This window comes from Rhinopithecus bieti, unplaced genomic scaffold, assembly GCF_001698545.2.
Source record: "Rhinopithecus bieti isolate Rb0 unplaced genomic scaffold, ASM169854v2 scaffold_1014, whole genome shotgun sequence".
Taxonomy (NCBI): domain Eukaryota; kingdom Metazoa; phylum Chordata; class Mammalia; order Primates; family Cercopithecidae; genus Rhinopithecus; species Rhinopithecus bieti.
Genome location: NW_016803499.1, coordinates 3,836,676 through 3,858,827, shown reverse-complemented (window position 1 = coordinate 3,858,827; position 22,152 = coordinate 3,836,676). Strand labels below are relative to the sequence as shown.

The 22,152-nt window shown below is 45.1% G+C and overlaps 1 protein-coding gene across 5 annotated transcripts in view; it reads right to left on the bottom strand.

Moving 5' to 3' along the window:
* The window catches only part of PPFIA1 (PPFI scaffold protein A1), a 116,274-nt gene that overhangs the window by 56,472 nt on the left and 37,650 nt on the right, over positions 1–22,152 (bottom strand). For all 5 annotated transcript variants that reach the window (XM_017887105.1, XM_017887108.1, XM_017887113.1 and 2 more), the window contains exons 3-7: positions 4,606–4,707; positions 4,098–4,262; positions 3,519–3,593; positions 2,735–2,836; positions 2,273–2,494 (exon numbers count right to left, since the gene is read on the bottom strand). In XM_017887105.1, the coding sequence (XP_017742594.1) occupies positions 2,273–2,494; positions 2,735–2,836; positions 3,519–3,593; positions 4,098–4,262; positions 4,606–4,707 (666 nt within the window). The remainder of the gene's footprint in view (positions 1–2,272; positions 2,495–2,734; positions 2,837–3,518; positions 3,594–4,097; positions 4,263–4,605; positions 4,708–22,152) is intronic.

Sequence of the window (22,152 nt, the reverse complement as noted above, 5' to 3'; positions counted from 1 at the left end):
AAAAAAAAAAAAAAAAAAAAAATGTAACTACCTCAAATATCATAAATATTCACCTATACAATTAACAAAGACTTGTCGCTCTTAATACTATGTCTAGCCACTCAGTTGACCAAGCTTTCCCATTTCTATATAATATTATAAAATATATACACTCAAATATCTAAATATTTTCAAGGAGGTGAAAGTGCCCTCAAAGAAGATGCAGTCTATGTCTGCCTCATGCTACAAATGGTCTCACACAGGACAGGGTGTGGCCTCTCTCAACGGACACAGTAGTAAGATACAAGTCTCACTTTCTAGGATAAGGGTTGGATGAAATCTCACACAATTACAAGATTCAGGCATACTGACAAATGGAAACAGAAGTACAAGTTCAATTTAATTGAACGCAACTACCTGAAGTCTACAAGATGATTGCGACACAGTATCAAACACTCAAGGCTAGGACCAGAACTTTTTGCTTGTGAAATACCTGTCCTCCACCTCCAGAATTCACTATTTTCAAGTTGTTTCCTATTTATAAAATGACTAAAGTTAGCAAAGTGATAACTATTAAAAGTGACTACTAAAAGTGACGGGGAAAAAAGCTCAACATCACTGATTAGAGAAATGCAAATCAAAACCACAATGACACAGGATCTCACAGAAAGGCTATTATGGAAAAGTCAGTAATAGATGCTGGTGAGGTTGTGGAGAGAAAGGAATGTTTTCCTACTGTTGGTGGGAGTGTAAATTAGTTCAACCATTGTGGAAGACAGTGTGGAGATTCCTCAAGGACCTAACGATGAAAATACCAACCCAGAAATCTCATTACTGGGTATATACCCAAAGGAATATAAATCGTTCTATTATATAGACACATGCGTGTGTATGTTCACTGCAGCGCTATTCACAATAGCAAAGACATGGAATCAACCTAAATGCCCATCAATAGTGGACTGGATCAGGAAAATGTGGCACACATACACCATGGAATACTATGAAGCCATAAAACAGAATGAGATCATGTCCTTTGCAGGGACATGGATGGAGCTGGAGGCCATTATCTTTAGCAAACAGGAACAGAAAAACAACATACCTCACGTTCTCACTTATAAGTGGGAGCTAAATGATGAGAACACAGGGACGCACAGAGGGGAACAACACACACTGGGGCCTATCGAAGGGTGGAGGGTAGGAGGAAGAAGAGGATCAGGAAAAATAACGAATGGGTACTAGGCTTGGTACCTGGGTGATGAAATAATCTGTATAACAAACTCCCAGGACACAAGTTTACCTACGTAACAGACCTAAGCATGTACCCCAAACTTAAAAGTTAAAACAAAAAATAAAAAAATAAAAGTGATAGGTCTTATAAGAATTTCAAAATTCTCGGCATGTTAATCTCTGCCACATAATCTCCCGCTATAGCCAAAGAATATAACCTAGCAGGTGACATAGCACATGCAAATGCTCTTCCTGTGGTGAATCCCTACATGAAATTACGCCAAACTATCAAACTGAAAAGCAGACGTTCCACGGTGGAGGTGCCCGACAAGGGACAAAGCGCGGGTTAGAAAGTGATGGGAAGGGCACTTGAGAAAGCACTCAGCCTCACTGTTCCATCATCAAATAGCTTCTCATAGTTATAATGGCAGAAATATTTGTCAGCAATGAGTATACTGCGACCTGTTTTTACTATACGATCCTGATGACCCACGTAGAAGCAAATTCCACTCTTGATTACTTGTCTGACCATCAATATCCAATGCCACGAGTTCCTTGAAGGAGCAGGTCAGAAAACGGGAAGACCGCCAGCAACGCCCCTTCCCACAGTTAACAGACTATCGTCACATTGCCCTACGCGAACTAGCACAGCCAGGATCAACGTCTGCTTGCTAAGCATGTGCGCAACAGAAAGCAATCTGAACATAAGAACAAATTAAGACAGCCTAGAAATTGCACAGATGAAGAATCTACAAACAAGGACATTAAAGAATATTACAGCAGCATAGGTAGGAGGGGCCGGTGTGGCGTCCACTCCGTGGCCACATCAGTCAGTGGGACTAGTTCTCCTCCACTTTGAAGCGCTCAGGGACAGGAAATTTCACAACAAAAATGGAGAGGTATCTTATCGCAGTTTCACAGCACTCTTTCAATATAACTTATATAATAATCCAAAGGTTGAAAGTAATTGGGAGAGCAAGGGACAAAAGGAGAAAAAAAATCATTTAACTAAAACATCCCAAACATTCAACTTCATGACAAGCCTGTAATTTTTGTTATTGCTCACTTCACGGACATCTCCTTGCAATTTTGTGTTCATTTCTTCAGATTTGATGAGATCTTTTCTAGCAGTGTCCAGATCCTCTTCCAGCTCTGTCACGTGACTGGAGAGGGAAGCCAGGCGTTCTTTCATTTGGCTCTGTTCCCTTGACTGCTTACTTATGATTTCTTGGAGCTCAATTACTTTAGCAAGGTCTTCCTCATGGCTTAAAGAACCATCAGAAGATCTCTGATAGGGGAGAAAAAAAAAAAAACAACCCTAAATACCCTTGTTTGGTGAGCTATAAAATAAAAATACTTCCAGGAAACAGCTAAAATCAAAACTGACTTATGCAATCTGTCAGATTACACAATCTTCATGACCACTTCAGCTCTAAGCCGGCACTTTAGCAACCATTTTCCACATAACCTGACACATGGTGTGGACAAATGAAATCAAACAGAATGAAGAGAAAGCCTACAGACTTGCCTTTCCATTCGTGCTTGGTGTATTTTCTTGTTCATGGTTTATGTCCAGCACTCCATCTGTTAGTGTTTTTTTCTGACTATTCTGCTCTTTAAGAATCATTAGCTGAAACCAAAAAATTGAATATGAGTGTAAAATACCTTATGTAAGAGAAATAAATACAGAGAGCAAAACTCCTTTTGGAAAAACACAACTATAAACTGCTTAATATAGTATAAAAGAGAAAGCATATGGCAATGCTATCCAATCCGAAAATAACCAGATCATTAAAGACGGAATTTATTATCCACTGGCCAAATGAGTCCTTAGGTAACCATGGTTTTCTAGTCCTTAAAAAGACCCAGATAGGTCGGTCCTCAGTCAGGAAGATGAATAACATGTGATATGCACAACTACAGTCCTTATACTTCTTTTACTTTTTTTTTTTTTGAGACAAGAGTCTCGCTCTGTTGCCCAGGCTGGAGTGCAGTGGCGCAATCTCAGCTCACTGCAACCTCCACTTCCTGGGCTTAAGCGATTCTCATGTCTCAGCCTCCCGAGTAGCTGGGACTAAAGGAACATGCCACCACTCCCGGCTAATTTTTGTATTTTTAGTAGAGATGGGGTTTTACCATGTTGGTCAGGCTGGTCTCGAACTTCTGCCATCAGGTGATCCACCTGCCTTGGCCTCCCAAAGTGCTGGGTTGACAGGCGTGAGCCACTGCGCCTGGCCTTATGCTTCTTTTAATAATTAAAGGATACAAATAAAAACCTCCCAGTTCGACTGATGAAGAAGTCTCAAGCTTACCTCTTTGTGTGTAGCGCCTAATTCCTCTTCTAACAAACTACATCTTTCAAGTGCTACTCGCAATCGCTCTCTCACCTGGAAACAAAAGGGGTTGAGTTGGTGTGTATGTGTGTATACTGTTTATTTTATTCTTAATACATGGTTAAGTGTAATATAAACACTTAATGTATATATTAGTGTAATATAATAAAATACCATTAATGTCTGTCTTTGATCTTATTGTCACGAAAACTTGTTAATGGCTCTAAATTAAGTTTGAGAAAAACAAATCTTCCCCTGAAATACTAGGTTGCTGCAAAAGTAATTGCAGGGTTTGCCATTAAAAGTAATAGCAAAGCCCACAATTACTTTTGCAACAACCTAATACTACCCAATCTGTAACAGCAAATCAATATATATTAGTAATTTTAAGACATTTATGCCAATTAGTACTTTTTAAACCTACAAAACCCTGTCTTCTTAGAGAAATTATTTCCAAGAGTTCAAGAAGCTTCAAAAAATAAAAGTTACACCAACACTTGCGAAGCTGGCCTAATACACGGTATGTGCACAAACCAAGACTTATGTGGCTGATGGCACCTTTTCATCCAGAGCTTTGTGGTGTTCAAATAAGGACTTCAGTGCTTTCAGCACTTCCACTTCGCTGGACACGCCTGCTGGAGACTGCGCTTGTCTCTTCACCACGGTCATCCTAAGAGACCGCTCATGCCTGGAGACGAGGCATTCCAAATGCTCCAACAGCAGCTGAAATAAAAGGCCAAAATAAAGACTCGTTAAAGAGCACTTTTAATTTCATGATTGAATCTGGGGCAAATAATTCCTTTACAGTCTCATGCTAAAATGAAGTCCCTTCAATTCAGCAGAAAGACAAATTCCTCTCAATTGTATTAAAATATCATAAATTCTCATCACAAATTTCAAGCCATTAATGTGTGATCATGCTGACTAATCACAGTCTGCTCAGTGGGAAAAGGTATGAAAAGTGTTTCAGGCCAGACAGAGTGGGTCATCCTTTTGTTTTGAGACAGCACCCCTCCTCCTGACAGTGGCTCCAGGGGCAGGCGGTGAACAGAAAGGTCACACTCACCCTGGTGTTATTCCTTTCTGCTTTCAGTTCAGCAATTTCTTCTTCCCTTTCAAGAAGCTGTTCCCTGCATACATTGAGTTCCTTAGTAAGTGCCGCAAACTCCTAGAAAATCACAAAACAAAATTAAATAAATAAGAAAGACCCTTTGAAGAAAGCCTTTCATCAAGGCTTCACCGTCCTCGCACAAAGGCAATCTCATTGCAAGTTATGGGAAAGGGATCTCTGTGATCCTCCAGAGAAAGAGGGCGTCAATGGACTGGCCTAAGACCACAGACTCCCTAACAAATCACAACACTGACAGACCATCTGACTTTCCTCCATCCCTAGGCCCTGGCACAAGGACGGCAGGCAAAGAAGGGGAATCCAAGTCCACCTTCTCAGCAGCCAGAGAAGTCCAACACATTTTCCTGAACAGGATCCTGACGTAAACTAAATGAAGACATTTTTAAATGACTCACAGATATGTGGTCTAGAGTTGCTGGAGAGAGGAGAGAAGGCCTAGAAGGCTACCACCCCTGTCCTAGCCTCCTTATCTTCCTTTTTCTTTCTGAGACAGGGCCTCACTGTGTCACCAGGCTAGAGTGCATGGTGTGACCACGGCTCACTGCAGCTTTGAACTCCCGAGCTCAAGTGATCCTCCTGCCTCGGCCTCCCAAGTAGCTGAGACCACAGGCTTGAGCCACCGTGCCCAGCCTCTCTTCTAAAGTAATATTTCTTCTGCAAGAATCCCTACTGTGGGTAATCAACTTCCAGCATGACAGCACAAGAAACTCCACTGACCCGCTTGCTCCCAAGGAAAACAGGTGAACCCTGTAAGAAAACAACTATTCAAAGACGCTTGAGGCCGGGCGCGGTGGCTCAAGCCTGTAATCCCAGCACTTTGGGAGGCCGAGACGGGTGGATCATGAGGTCAGGAGATCGAGACCATCCTGGCTAACACGGTGAAACCCCGTCTCTACTAAAAAATACAAAAAACTAGCAGGGCGAGGTGGTGGACGCCTGTAGTCCCAGCTACTCAGGAGGCTGAGGCAGGAGAATGGCGTAAACCCAGGCGGCAGAGCTTGCAGTGAGCTGAGATCCGGCCACTGCACTCCAGCCTGGGCGACAGAGGGAGACTCCGTCTCAAAAAAAAAAAACAAACAAAAAAACAAAGACGCTGGAGATCATTCTAAGGGTTCACAGCAAACAACTGAAAATTCAGTAAGAAAGGCCAGTCTGTTGCATTTGAACCAAGACTGCTCCCTGCCTCCCTTTTCCAGGCCAGTGAGGCAGCAACTCCATTCCAGACTGCTGCTGACGCAGTGCCCTCTCCCCTGCTCCACCCCGCCCCAGCTACGTGCTGCTGATGCCACATCCTGACTAGTGCAGTCATGGGCGGGGGCCTTCCTACCTCTGTCCAGCCTCCACTCTGGAATGGAGGCTCAACTCTGAGTATGGCAGGCTGAGAATACCAGGGGTCCTGATCAGCTGTGCCCCGGCTCTGGGAGGCGGTGGTTGCAGGGCTGGAGTGGCAAGCTGAGAGGGCCCTGGCTGCTACCATAAGACCAGGGGCGTCATTCAGGGAGAAACAAGTTTGGTGACGTTTAAACCTAAGGGCACTCTTTAAACCCAAGAGCAGTGGAGGTCCTAGTGAAGGCAACTGGAGGTGTGGGTTTAGTGGAGACACAGCCTGGACTGTGGCTGGGTAGTCTGCAGGGAGAGCTGGAGAATTCTTGCTGCAGGAGCCCACCAGGGTGGGAACAAATCTCCTAAAATGACTTCAGAAACTGTTTTTAGAATTAGCCACAATTTCACTGAATTGGTTCCTAATTATCCCAGGGCGTTGCTGAAGACAACAGAAACATTTGTGGGACTCAAAACTGAGTGTGGTCAGAGAGAGTGGAAGAGAGCAGCAGGGTGACTGTGGACACACCCAAAGCTGCGCCTGGCAGGGGAGTAACAGCAGAGGCTGAACACGGCAGGGGTGGGGAGGGGACACAAGCACATTTCACTACATGAATCTAGCATTCACTGAACTGGTTAAGCTGGCAAGTTTTACGTTAGTATATTTCGTTGCAATTAAATATATATATAGATATTATAAATATATTACACTGTGAGTTTTGGAGACAAGGCTGCTCCTAAGAGCATAAAATTAGCTAAAGAACATGAATAGCTCTTCAATTCAGTTTTTTTTTTTTTTTTTTGAGACGGAGTCTCGCTCTGTCTTCCAGGCTGGAGTGCAAGGGTGCAATCTTGGCTCACTGCAAGCTCCGCCTCCCAAATTCACGCCATTCTCCTGCCTCAGCCTCCTGAGTAGCTGGGACTACAGGCGCCTGCCACCAGGCCCAGCTAATTTTTTGTATTTTTAGTAGAGATGGGGTTTCACCGTGTTAGCCAGGATGGTCTCGATCTCCTGACCTCATGATCCGTCCACCTCGGCCTCCCAAAGTGCTGGGGTTACAAGCGCGAGCCACTGCGCCCGGCCCAATTCAGTATTTTATTTTATTTCATTTTATTTTTTTCTTTTTTTTTTGAGACGGAGTCTCGCTCTGCCGCCCAGGCTGGAGTGCAATGGCCAGATCTCAGCTCACTGCAAGCCCCGCCTCCTGGGTTTACGCCATTCTCCTGCCTCAGCCTCCCGAGTAGCTGGGACTACAGGCGCCCGCCACGTCGCTTGGCTAGTTTTTTGTATTTTTTAGTAGAGACGGGGTTTCACCGTGTTAGCCAGGATGGTCTCGATCTCCCGACCTTGTGATCTGCCCGTCTCGGCCTCCCAAAGTGCTGGGATTACAGGCTTGAGCCACCGCGCCCGGCCTCCAATTCAGTATTTTAATGCATACTTGCAAACACAAAGAAATTTCAACAATACTAATAAAGATCACCCAAATGTGTCTTAAAACCTGATAAGGATCCTGTCAAGTGTTGAAACCTCTTCAGAGATCGAACGGAGCATTCAGAAGCGGGCTCCTGGGCTTGGCAGCATGAGGGAGGAGGGTGGGGAGAGGCGGCTGAGCAGACGGGTCTCCTGGAAGTGGGCTCCTCAGCTGGGCAGCGTGCGGGAGGAGGGTGGAGATAGGCCGCTGAGCAAACCGGTCTCCTGTCCACGTCCTCCCATCAAGTTTGTTTTCCTTGTCTTAAGTTTCAGAGATTTCTTTTTTATGTGCCAATATTAATCATATCAAATGCCCTGATTTACATCTTCTCTGGTAATTAACTCTAGCTGACTGTCAGATCATCTAATGCCTAACTTTAATGAAACACTGTCATCTTATGAAGGGGTTTATATATGAGAAAAGATTATTTCTCTTGCAGGCAAAAAGCAAACAGACTCAAACTAGCTTCAGTTAAAAAGCCATTATCAGGCCAGGCACGGTGGCTCAAGCCTGTAATTCCAACACTTTGGGAGGCTGAGGTGGGCAGATCACCTGAGGTTGGAAGTTCGAGACCAGTTTGACCAACACAGAAAAATCCCGTCTCTACTAAAAATACAAAATTAGATGGAAGTGGTAGTGCATGCCTGTAATCCCAGCTACTCAGGACGCTGAGACAGGAGAATCGCTTGAACCCAGGAGACAGAGGTTCTGGTGGGCCGAGATCGTACCATTGCACTCCAGCCTGGGCAACAACTGCAAAACTCCGTCTCAAAAATAAATAAATAAATAAATAAATAGCCATTATTGGCTGGGTGCGGTGGCTCAAGCCTGTAATCCCAGCACTTTGGGAGGCTGAGGCGGGTGGATCACGAGGTCAGGAGATCGAGACCATCCTGGCTAACATGGTGAAACCCCGTCTCTACTAAAAAAATACAAAAAACTAGCCGGGCGAGGTGGCAGGCGCCTGTAGTCCCAGCTACTCGGGAGTCTGAGGCAGGAGAATGGTGTAAACCTGGGAGGTGGAGCTTGCAGTGAGCTGAGATCCGGCCACTGCACTCCAGCCTGGGCGACAGAGCGAGACTCCGTCTCAAAAAATAAAAAAAATAAAAAAAAAATAGCCATTATTATGGCACATAACTGTCAAGTCAAAGTAAAGAGTTGCCTCCAGGCTTGCCTGAACACAGGACCTTGAATTTTATCATTGTGCCCCTCCACCTTGTCCCTGTTGTCTAGGTAAATTCTGTGAAGTAACTGCCACTCCACTAATTTTATCTTTGACTATATCCAGTACAGAGTCTATCATCCTGGCTAATATCCTTTTCATTTACTAGATTTCAAGTTCTTCTTTCTTTTTTTCCTTCCTTTATTTTTGGGTCACATCTTGCTCTTGTTTCCTTTTGGAAAATTTCTTGTTTTCATGGATGCTAATTTATGTTTTTAAGCACCTTAAACATCCTTATTTTGACAGTTTTTGCCAGACTGTCTGTCCTTAAATTTCCGATGCAGTAAATGCACAGCTCTGTAAGGCATCAACTCTGTGAGGATGTGTATTAGAGTATAGAGGAATTGGGGTCTCAGGCTCATCGTGGTAGAAAGTTTGATGTTGGGTTTCGGGCTCATCGTGACAGAAGGTTTTCTGTTGCTGGCGTTCTCCTCCCTGTCTAGGGGCTCAGTCCATTCAGGCTACTATAACAAACTCCCATTACCTGAGTGGCTTAAAACAATAGAAATTCATTTTTCACAGTTCTCAAGGCTGGAAGTTCAAGAGCAAGGCATCAGCAGATTCGGTGTCTGGTGAGGGCCCAACTGCCAGCTTCTGTGACCTCACATGACAGAAGGGACCAGGGATCTCTATGGGGTCTCTTCTAAGCACATTATTCCATTCACAAGGAGTCCACCCTCATGACCTAATCCCTCCCAAGGGCTCTACCTTCTAATACAGTGAAACTAGAGAGTGGGATTTGAGCACGTGACTTTGGCAGAGCGGGGGACACAAAAGTATTCAGCCCATAGCACTAGTGTTCTGTGGTTGCCCTCCAAGCCTTCCAAGGCCTCAGTCCAGAACTAGGTTTTCCATGGTGATGCAGGATTCTGTCACGTGGTTATGTCAACTGACAGTGCAGACCCTGGCAGAGAATCATGGAATAGCAGGGCTCATCCCAGGCCTTGTGCTCTACCTTCCTAGGACCACAACTGCCAATACAGCCTCAATCTCTATAGCAGAGAATTGCCTTAGATGGGGAAACCTTATCTAACTCCAGCTTCAAAAACTATCTAAGGCCAGGCATGGTGGCTCTTGCCTGTAATCTCAGCACTTTGGGAAGCCAAGGTTGGAGGACTGCTTGAGCCCAGGAGTTCAAGACCAGCTTGGGCAACATAGTGAGACCCCATCTCTACAAAACATAAAAAAATAGCACACACCATGCGTAGACCCAATAGCATAGACCCGGCTACTCAGAGGCTGAGACAGGAGGACTGCTTGAGCCCAGCAGGTTGACGCTGCAGTGAGCTGTGATCATACCACTGTACTCCAGCCCGGGTGACGAGACCCTGTCTCAAAAAAAAAAAAAAAAAAAAGCTACATCTAGTTCTAATTCCATTGAACACTTTAGTCCCTGTTACCCTTACCCCTGTAAAAACCCTAGGTTCCTACTGACACTGCCTGCTTGGAGCTTGCAGCTCAGTGGCCAGTGAAATCTAGTCAATTCGTGCTGACCATGCTAGGTTTCTAGTCTGTTTATGTACTGAAGGGTATTTCTCTTGCTTCGGGGACTGGCTATGCTTTTGGGTTTATTTCTCTACTTAAACTATACCTTTTCACTGCTGTGTTTGGAGGGGAGATGCATCAAAGCACAAGTGAGTGCTTCCACCTCGATCGGACGTTACAGTTCATTCAAGAAAGAGTGCATATCTCGTCCAGGCTGGCCGCTGCAGCAACAGAGAAACAAGGCCTGTCCACTCCTCAGGATGCTTTAAAGAACAGATAAGCTGGCAGGAACCTCAGAGCAGCAAGTGCTCTGGGTGAGAAGTGCCCAGGATACTGCAGGATCTGAACAGAAGCCATCCATGATGGGAAGTGGGAGTGCTTCTCGGAAGGTTTGCTGAAGGACATAGCACTTGAATTGAGCTGAATTCTGAACAAGCTGTAGAGCCAATGAGAGCCTCTTTCACAAAAGCAGGAAGGTATCTGATAAGCGAGGGCTTCAGCAGGGCTGGGGCACGGGCAGCATGCATGGAGGAAGCAGGTGAGGTCAGAAGTGGGCAGCCCTTCAGAGACCACAGCACACAGCACGGAACCTGGATTTCATGTTGAAGGCTACAGAAATTGCCTTATCTACAGACTTTGAGAACGCTGAACAGAAAATGGGGCAAAACTGGTAAAGTCTCAGTCAGTCATTAGCATAAGGGATGTGCTCGAAATGGGTTTGTTGGAGCAATGAAAGGTCACTGGGTGAATTCACTGCAATAATCCCAGGGAAAAATGAGGGTCTGAACTAAGATCAGTATTAGAGAAAAGAAGGAGCCTAAGTAAGAATTCTCATGAGCTGTGCCCTTCACCAGTTTTCAAAGGATTCCCCTGGATTCCGTGTTCAGAACAGCCTGTGAGAAGGCGAGGCCAGAAGCGCGGAGATGGGTAAGAAATGACTGCAATTACGCAGTAGACCAGGGTGGGCGCACCGCAGGTGGTGAGAAGCAGGGACCCTGGACCTCTTCACCGCAGAGCCAGCAGGAGTTCCTGACAGGTCAAAGATCACAGAGAAAGAAAGGCCCAAGGATGCCTCCACGGATTCTTGAGGGAGCAAGTGAATGATGGAGTCATTGGTTCCTGAGAACAGAGTGCCTACGGGAAGAGTATGTTTCGAAGGGAAGATGTCAAAGTTTGGGTTTGGACGTGCTAAATTTGAGATGCTTATTAGACAATCGAGTGCAATTCACATTCTGAAGTTCTTGGGTGTGCTGCAGAGACTGCAAATGGGGATAACCATTTTGTTCCATGCAAGTCAGTGAGGCCCTGGGTGGACGATGAGAAGAGATGGGGATCAAGCCCCCACAGTCTCATTGAGGGGCATCAGCAAAAGAGGGTAGGAGCAATCAGAGAGAAGGAGGAAAACCAGGAAATCCTTCAAGATCTTTGAAGATCCTTATTTCCAAGAGGATGATTAACTGTATTCAATGATGCTGGTGGATCAAATGAGCCGGCTGATGCTCGCTGGTTGGACTTGCTGGAAGGAGATCAATGGTGACTGTGACAGCTGCAGCATGCTGCAGTGGCGAGTCAAAACTCTCACTAGACTGAGTTCAAAGAGAATGGGAAGAGTGGAAGTAAAGCAGGGAGTACAGAAAATTCTTCCAAGGAACTCTGCAGTAAAGGGGAAGGAAAACAGTGCAGTGGCTGGAGAAGATTTGAGGTCAAGGAAGACCTTTGCAGGATGAGACAGACATCTGCATAGTGAGGGCAAGAATCCAGAAAGGAGGCGGGAACTGATAAGACTCCAGCTGAAAGCAGGTAAGTCAAGCGACTAAGAGGAGAGGCTGACATTTGCTGGGGCACACAGATCACCCGCAGTAAAGGGAAAGAGGGCAGACTACATGGGGTGCAGATCCAGAGATGTGGTGGGAGTTGGTGGAAGTTCTTTTCTGATCTCTTCCAATTTCACAGAGAAAAAACAAACACAATGTCATCATTCTGCATCTGCATTTGGGGAAGACAGGAGGGGAGAAGGTATGAAATGGCATCTAGAGGAGAGAATGGGTAGAAGAAAGAGGGCGGGATGCGCTAATAGGGATGCTGGCGGCACTCAGGGCCTCTGCGGGTCAGTGGAGGTGAATGGGCATGGAGAACGGACCGAATGGGGTGCTTTCTGCCAGGTAAGTGCAATGAAGAAGAGGCAAGGGAGCTGAAAGGCTGGCAGGGCTGGGAGGGTAATAATGGACCAGAAGAGGAGATGCAGGATCCTGACAAGGTGGCAGGGTCCCAGAACTGTCAGTCCCAGGAAGGTGGAATATCGGTGTTTTATTTTTAAAGTCTATTATGAACAAATTTCGTCACCTTTAAATGAAAGACCTAGTCAGAGCCTAAGTCCTCATAACCAGGAGGACCTGGAAGTGGAGGAAGAGCACTTCACAACTCAGATGGTGCAAAAACCATGCAGCCTGAGTTACTACTGCACATCCCGCACAGACCAACTCTCCAGAAACAGGAAGGCTCCCACCTGGCCCCACCTTCACTCCTGCACCCCCCAGCATGCTGTCACTCTTCCAGCACCAGCAGCAAGCCTTTTTCTCTTTCATACAGTTTCCCTAAGGTTTTCCTAAGAGCCCCAAACTATCCTCATTCAATTTCCAGATTTTAGATTTGCCTCTAAAACCAAAGAGAATACAGATAATTCCTATTATTTTGGTTAAATGTAAGTATTCCCAATATATTCAACTACCAAAACTATTCTATGGTATACTACTGTGGCTACAGTAGAAAACAAATTTATAGATGTTGATGATTCTTCTACTCAAAGAAAAAATCTTTCTCTCTGCTCAGAAGAATCCTACAACTGAAAATATATCAAAGCAAATTTAAACTTAGGAGTTTAGGTAAACATTAGACAGGAAATTCCAAAGTTTAAGATCTCAAAAGCATGTTCCTATATGCACTGCTTGTATTATTATTGCAGAAAAAAAAGGTAGGAACCCCAAATATGTGCAATAAATGATCTACCTTATTACATCACAGGAATCTAATTGACAGTGTACATTTTTTCCTATTTAGGAAAATAAAAGTTAAGTTTACGTCAAATATACCACTAGTTTAAAGTGACATTCTATTTAATAACTCAAGTGTCAAGTATTTTCTGAAACAGAATAGATGCAATAATTACTGGAATATTTTCATTTAAAATATAAGTCTGAAGAACGCAAATACGTATTTCTATCTGACATTATCTAGGATTGAGAAGACAGAAAATAACACTAAAATCAGTTAAAGAACTTAGTTTCACATAACGCCTGATAATGCTGATGTTTATCATTTCTGGACAAAAGGTTTAGATCTGGATAATAGGTTCATATTATATAGACCAGACATTATTACTCAAAAACCACAATCAGGTCAATTTCAAGTTAAGCCCTATGGATCAGATGTGACATTTATTGCCAAAAGCGATCCACCTTTTCTCTTCCTGTCATTCCAATGGCTCAAAGTAGCCCCCATCACCAGTGGGAAAGGGGTAGCAGAGGCTCATGGTCCCTACCCTCACAGGGGTGCCTGGGCCCTGCCCCTTACCCTTTCCTCTTCCCGTTTTCTTTACTTGGCCATAACATGTTACAATTCCACATCTCTTATTCTCTATAATCTTCTTCAATAGCTCTGCTTTGCTTTTTAATTACTTTTCATTATTTCACTAACCCTTTGCTGAAAATGAAATAAAACTTCACTCAGTGGAATATTATTCAGCCATAAAAAGGAAGGGAAATTGGCAGGGCACAGTGGCACACAGTGGCTCATGCCCGCAATCCCAGCACATTGGGAGGCCAAGACAGGCAGATTACTTGAGGCAAGGAGTTCAAGACCAGCCTGGCCAAAATGGCAAAACCTCGTCTCTACTAAAAATACAAAAATTAGCCAGGCATGGTGGTGCATGCCTTAATCCCAGCTAGTTGGGAGGCCGAGGCATGAGAATCACTTGAACCTGGGAGGTAGAGGCTGCAGTGAGCCAAGATTGCACCATTGCACTCCAGCCTGGGCAACGAGAGCGAAACTCCGTCTCAAAAATAAATAAATACGTAAAATTTTTTTAAAAAGGAAGGAAATTCTGACACATAATACAATATGGGTGAACCCTGCGGATGCTGGGCTGAGTGAAATAAGCCAGTCACAAAAAGGGAGAATACTGTAGGATTCCACTTATATGAGGTCTCTAGAGCAGTCAAACTCAGAGAGACAGAAAACAGAATGGTAGGTGTTTGGACAGCGCTGGGTGGGGAGGGTGAGACAGGGAGTTGGTGTTTAATGGGGAAGGAGTTTCAGTTTGGGAAGATAAGAAAGTTCTGGAAATGCATGGTGGTAATGGTTGCACAACAATGTGATTATACTTAATGCCATGAACTGGGCGCTTAAAAATGGTTAAGATGTAACTTTTACCTTACATGTATTTTACCACACACACACACAAAAAAACCCAGAAAAAAAGAACTTCACAGGAGGCAAGCCTGTGTCTTCTCAGTGGAAGAGAGGTCTAATAAATGGACATAAGGCCCTGAGAAACCAGCATGCAGAGCTCACACTGTGATCTCCAGGCAGCAGAAGCTACTCGCCTCAGTCTAGGTTTAAAAGCATGTCAAATTTGAAATAAAGAAAACTGGAAGTTTATATATTAAAATGAATGAGCAAATCATGTTTTGAAACTCTGGTGCCATGATTAAAAGTATGCTAATAAACATCTATATCTATCTGCCCATCAGTCCATAGATAGATGGAAGGGTGGACCACTCCTAGTGATAGAAGGAGGACAGGAGGACACTAGAAAAGAAGACCACAAACTTCACACTTTTATAAATTTTATGAAAATTTGGTCTCATCATCTCACTGAATTCTAACCATGAATTCAAAGCCACTGTGACTGAAGTAGCATGGGCTTTTCAATCACTGGACACTATTTGCATGTAACAGACGACATAAACATTTTAAGGTTCCACTGTATCTGATATGGCTGTGAACCCAGCCAAAGTCTCACCTTGAATTACAGCCCCTAATCCCCATGGGTCAAGGGCAGGACCAGGTGGAGGTAACTGGATCATGAGGGCGGTTCCCCTGTGCTGTTCTCGTGACAGTGAATGAGTCTCACGAGATCTGATGATTTTGTAAGAGTCTAGCATTTCCCCTGCTCGCATGCATTCCGTCCTGCCGCCGGGTGAAAGAGGGACCTGCTTATCCTTTGCCTTCCCCCATGACTGTAACTTTCCTGAGGCCTCCTCAGCCATGTGGAACGGTGAGTCAATTAATCCTTTCCTTTATCAATTACCCAGTCTTGGCATTTCTTCATAGCAGTGTGAGAACGGACTAACAAAATATCTTATTTATTTTCCCTGTCAGTTTCTCTTTAAGAAATACATGCTGAAAAAATGTATGCCCATACTTAGTATTTAGTGACCAAATAAATACTGAGTTAAAAAAACACAGTACAGAACCACATTTCCGTATGATCCTACTTGGTTAAAAGCGAGTACACGCTTTTATGTATTTTTCAAGTATACATAAGATAAAATATAGAAAGATGCACACCAAGCTGCTGATGCTGGTTACCCACTATGGTTGGGAATGAGGGTTGGAAGTAAGATAATTTACTTTTTTTGTTTTAATTTTTAAGTCTGTATTGCTTAGCATTAAAAACAAAGAAGATCAGTCCTCCTTTCTCTTTTCGTCTTCCTAAACAATGCTAAACCCAAGGACATGATCAGAATACACGGTGTCCACATGGACACGTAACTTGTTCAGAAACATTTCCCCAGACTGCATCCGTCGGTCCTCAGTTCTGTTTCCTGCCCCCTTACTCACCACTGCAACTGTCTCCAGCGCCTGCTGCTTGCATGGCACTCACCACCTCTCCTCTGCTAAACCCAAAGGCCAGCTCCAGTCCTCACCTACTGGGTAGCCGCTGACTGTTCACTCCCATCTATTCACCTCACCCGGTCTCCTCTCTGACTAGTCACAGAACGCTAGCGCTCCTGGGGTTCCACATTCCAGGTCTGCTGCTCACCCCATGCAGTGTGCCCGCCTGATCCAGCCTGTGTCCACAGCTTCAATCACCTACTCTAGGCAAATGCCCAACTGCCCTTTTAAAAATTTCTATTTGAGACGGGGCCTCACTCTCTCACCCAGGCTGGAGTGCAGTGGGGCAATCACGGCTCACTGAAACCTCGACTTCCTAGGCTCAGGTGATTCTCCTGCCTCAGTCTCCCAATTATCTGGGACCACAGGCACGCGCCACCACGCCCAGCTAATTTTCTGGAGAGATGGGGCTTTGTCATGTTGTCCAGGCTGGCCTCAAACTCCTGGGCTCAAGTGATCCTCCCGCCTCCACATCCCAAAGTGCTGGGATTACATGCAAGTTATCTTGGAGGTTCAAAAACCTTTCTCCCCACTGAGCTCATCATCTTCTTCCTGCCCCCATTCCCAACACTCAGTGGACATCAGCATCCAGTTGTCCAAGTCAGACACCGAGACATCACATCGCCTCCTCCTCCACAGTAACCACTTGCTGAGGACCCCTAATTCGCCCTCACACACATATGTTCTAGAACTGCCCACTCCTCTACCTCCTCACCCCAGCTTCCTTTATCCAGGCCACTGTGTCTCCATAGTCTACTACAAAAGCTGCCTAACTCATCCCTGCCTCTAATCTTTCTCCACTCCGATCCATTCTCTGTGTTTTCCGAAACAAATCAGACTCTGTGACTTTCCTGCTTAAAACCCTTCAGTAACTTCCCATTGCCCTTAAGGTCAAACCCAAAGCTCCCCTAATAACTTCTAACCCAAATGAGAAGTCATAACACACACTTCTGTTGCACTATCTGCCAGACATTGTTCTAAGCACTTAACATGGATTGCCTCATCCAGTCCTTGAAACTCTATCAGGAGCACACAGAAGAGAGGTCAGAGTGGCAGCTCCAGAAGTCAGCTCTGCCCATTCTGACTCCTACTTCTCACTCCTCACCTCATGCCTCACAGCACATCAGTCACAAAGCAATCTATAGCTCCCTCAACATGCCGTCTGTTCCTCTGCTGGCCCTCCACACCACGGCTGTTCCCGCTGATCTCTGAATCTGCTGCCTTTCCCTGACCCCACCTCCCACTTACCTGATGTTCACAGCTTGAGGCCATTTCCTGCAGGGGCCTCCTCCGCTTCCCACGTGGACATGGACAGGTCCCCTTGCAAGGTGGTCACACCCACCCCTAGCCCTAGCATTCCTCACTTCCCAGCTGCATGTCCAGCTGTCTTCCCCACTCTACTCTGAAAAGCAGAAGCCCGGACATGTGGCAAAGTTCTGGGCACCCAGGAGAAACCCAGTCAATGTCCGCAGTCCAGACGATGGCAATGGGACCAAAGGCACACCCATTCACAAAACCAGAATGCTGCCTATCAGGAAAAACAATGCACTGCACACCTGGGCTCTCGAGTTAGCAAAGCACGCAGACTCCACGGTGTTGAGGTGGCACGGGCATGACGGGCAGTACAGACTGGCTGCACAGTAACCACCTATGGAGCTGATTCGAATACAGACTCCTGGGCCTCACCCTGCTGAATCAACACTCCTGTTGGGGGAACCCAGAAGTACCTATTTTTTAAATACTAATTCGCTAGCCAGGCACGGTGGCTCATGCCTGTAATCCCAGCACTTTGGGAGGCTTAGGTGGGAGGATCATTTGAAGCCAAGAGTTCGAGACCAACCCAAACAACATGGTGAAACCAGGTCCCTACCAAAAATACAAAAATGATCCAGTTGTGGTGGTGCACACCTGCAGTCCCATCTACTTCGGAGGCTGATGTGGGAGGCTTTCATTTGAGCCCAGGAAGTCCATGATCACACTACTGCACACCAGCCTAGGCAATAGTGCAAGATCCTGTCTCAAAACAAAACACAAAACACAAAACAAAATGGTAATTCAAGGCCAGGAGTGGTGGCTCATGCTTGTAACCCCTGCACTTTGAGAAGGTGAGGCGGGCAGGATCACTTGAGCCCAGGATTTCGAGCAGCCTGGGCAACATGGTGAAACCCCATCTCTAAAAAAGAAATACAGAAAATAGCCAGGCATGGTGTGCATGCCTGTAGTCCTTGCTGCTCGGGAGGCTGAGGTGTGGGGACTGCTTGAGTCCAGGAGGTTGAGGCCGCAGTGAGCTGTCTACACCACTCTACTTCAGCCTGGGTGACAAGGTGAACCCTGTCTCAAAAAAAAAAAAAAAAAAAAAGCTAATTCACTGTCCTTCCATGTTTGAAAAGAACTGACCCTTCCAACCTCAAACATGTCACTTATTATTCCTCTTGGTTTATGTATCCACAAAATGTGTGCAAAGATAGCTACATTCTACCCATGGTCCACAACTGTAACAATCAAACGAGAAAACCATCAAACGTGCCATTCAACTGAAAGGCAGTATTGCCACCAGCCCTCTAACCCAGGAGAGTGGCTAGACAGATGTCCCGCAGCCCCTTCCACATTAACACCTCCTCTCTGTCTGCTCCTCAAATGCAAATCCTTGGCTTGTGATGCATTGGTTGATTTTTGCCACATGGCTAAAATGAAGTTACTTAATACCTCAGCTGTTAGCTAGTTCTCAGCAGTACTGTTAACAGTTTGAAGAAAGCAGGCGTATGCATTCTGACACATGAAGTGGAAAACGATCACACACGCCCCCATCACCGTCAGTCTATGGACAACCTTCTGGATTTCTAGCCTGCCCTGCACCTGCCTTTTTAATTTTTTTTGAGATGGAGTTTCACACTTGCTGTCCAGGTTGGGGTGCAGTGGTACAATCTCAGCTCACCGCAACCTCCACCTTCCAAGTTTAAGCAATTCTCCTGCCTCAGCCTCCTGAGTACCTGGGATTACAGACATGCACCACCACACTTGGCTAATTTTGTATTTTTAGTAGAGACAGGGTTTCTCCATGTTGGTCAGGCTGGTCTCGAACTCCTGACCTCAGGTTAACCGTCCACCTCGGCCTCCCAAAGCCTTTACCTTTGCTAATAAAAATCCTCCAAGAATGTCTACATTCTCTGTCTCTGCTTCCTGGGTGCTCACGGCCTGCCTTCCTGCCTTCACTGCTCACAAACTGCTTCCAAGGGTGAACAACCTTGAGCGCCCCTAAGAACCAGTGTGTCCTCAGCCTCTCTGCTCTCCCGATACTGGGTCCTTGGCTTGTGGATGGACAGCTAACAGCACTTGGCCCTCAGACCTGGTCCTGTCTTCCAGAACTTGTTCAGTCTCTGTTAAATGACAAGGAGCCCACCACTACCAACCGCAGCTTGAACTTAACAAAAACAGAATGTGGTTATCATTTGGAAGAGAAAAAGAGGAAAATGCCCTTAGTGCATATTTTATTTATTTTATTATTATTTTATTTAATTTTATTATTTATTTTATTTTGAGGACAGTGAGCTCGGCTGTGATCACTCCTGGCTGGTGTGCTAGGTGTGTGATCTCTCGGCACTGATATGCTCGCGCTCGCCTGTGGTTCATGTCTGCGCTGCGGGCTGAAGTGACCAGGGCGCCACATTGCCCTCGCCGGTCTAATTCTTGTATTTTAGTAGAGATGGGGTTTCACCGTGTTAGCTCAGGATGGTCTAGATCTCCTAACCTCGTGATCCACCTGCCTCGGCCTCCCAAAGTGCTGGGATTACAGGTGTGAGCCACCGCGCCTGGCCAAAAGCTCTTAGTGCTTTAAAAGTACAAGGGGCCGGGTGCGGTGGCTCACGCCTGTAATCCCAGAACGTTGGGAGGCTGATGCGGGTGGATCACGAGGTCAAGAGATGGACACCATTCTGGCCAACATGGTGAAACCCCGTCTCTAGTAAAAATACAAAAATTAACTGGGCGTGGTGGCACACACTTGTAGTCCCAGCTACTCGGGAGGCTGAGGCAAGAGAATCGCTTGAACCTGGGAGGCGGAGGTTGCACTGTGCCGAGATCACCTCATGGCACTCCAGCCTGGCGACAGCGGGAGACTCCGTCTCAAAAAAAAGAAAAAGCACATGGCTGAACAGGTTAAAAATTCACTGTGCCTCTCTCTTCACTTCTGGCTTAGCAACTAAGGAGGGTGCATTTGTGCGTTTCTAAATGTCAAATCAGTATCACTGAAGGCCAAACGTGAGACACCTTAATTCAAGATGTGGTCTCTTCGCCAGCTACAGTGGCATTGTTGCCAGCCACTTTATAATAAACACAATTTATAATGAACACAATTTATAATCCATCTGGTCTGTCAGCTCTGAAATTGTATTATCCTTGACAATTTAACTTGTTTTTTGTTTTCACTCTGAAGGGAGCTGCATTACTTCATAGTAACTGAAATATTGATGTGAATTTCCACTTAAAAAATGTATGACCATACTGCTCTTGTTTTAAAATTTTTGTCAAGATAAAAGTCACATAAAATTCTCAATCCCAACCATTTTAAGAGTACAATTCAGTGGTTTTTAGCATATTCACAATGTTGTGCTACCATTATCACTATCTAATACAGCACATTTTCGTCAGCCCCCAAAAAAAAACCCCATAGCTATCAGTAATCACCACCAACCCTCCCTCCCCACTCCACCCTAGGCACCCACCAATCTGCTTTCTGTGTCTGTGGATCTGCCTGTTCTGGTCATTTCACAGGAATGGATTCATACACTCTGTGGCCTTTTGTACCTGGCTTCTTTCACTTGGCATAGTATTTTCAAGGTCATATATGTTGTAGCATATGGTAGTTCCACTCCTTTTTATTCTTTTCTCTTTTTTGGAAAACTTATTTTTTTGGCAAAACTGGGATTTTCTCATGGGAGTTTCTAAGTTTTGCTTCCTGTACTTTTATCATTCTGCTAAGAGCAAACCAAACTATTTCTGGTTGTTATTAGCGTTTCAATACTTAAACACATACAATTCCATAGAATAAACAAGCAAGACAATTAAAAATATTAGCAGCCAGGCATGGTGGCTCATGCCTATAAACTCAGCACTTTGGGAGGTCAAGGCAGGCGGATCACCTAAGGTCAGGAGTTCGAGACCAGCCTGACCGACATGGAGAAATCCCCATCTCTACTAAAAATACCAATTAGCCGGGCATGGAGGCACATGCCTATAATCCCAGCTACTCGGGAGGCTGAGGCAGGACAATCGCTTGAACTCGAGAGGTGTAGGCTGCGGTCGGCCGAGATAGCGCCATTGCACTCCAGCCTGGTCAACACAGAGAGACTCCGTTTCAAAAAAAAAAATTTTTTTTAATGTTAGCATGAATGTTTCAAAACAACCTGAAATATTACTGAGAATGTATATTTCATATACTTTGGAATTCAAGTATATATTAGTAAAAAAACCCAAAGAAAAAACATTCTAATTAACATGTTTAAACTCAGCCTGAGGGGAGGGGCAGAATCAAACCAATAAAATAAAAATAAATAAAGGGCAGAAACCCTTGATTCCAATAGAAGTGAAAGCCTTCTACAATCACCTTTTTATTCTTACATTTGTTTACCTCTTCGAGAGTCTCGCCCTGTCACCCAGGCTGAAGTGAAGTGGCACAATCACAGCTCCCTGCAGCCTCCAACTCCTAGGATCAGCCTCCCAAGTAGCTAGGACTACAGGCGTGCACCACAGTGCCCAAGTCGTTTGTTTGTTTTTTAAGAGATGTTATGTTGCCCAGACTGGTCTTGAACTCCTGGCCTCAAGCGAACCTCCCACCTTGACCTCTCAAAATGCTGGGATTATAGGGGTGAGCCACTGTGCCCAGCCTCTGCAATCAATGTTTTAAAAAGAATATTCGCTTAAAAGAGTTTTGGATAAATTTAAAACACTAGAAAATAACAAAATACAAACATACGACATCCAGTTTATACAGTATTTTTCGAAGTTCCCAACAGAGCAAGTATGTGACTTTTGGCACTGATCATGCTTACAGGAATACAAAATATTTTTCAATTTCAAATATCTAATAGACCT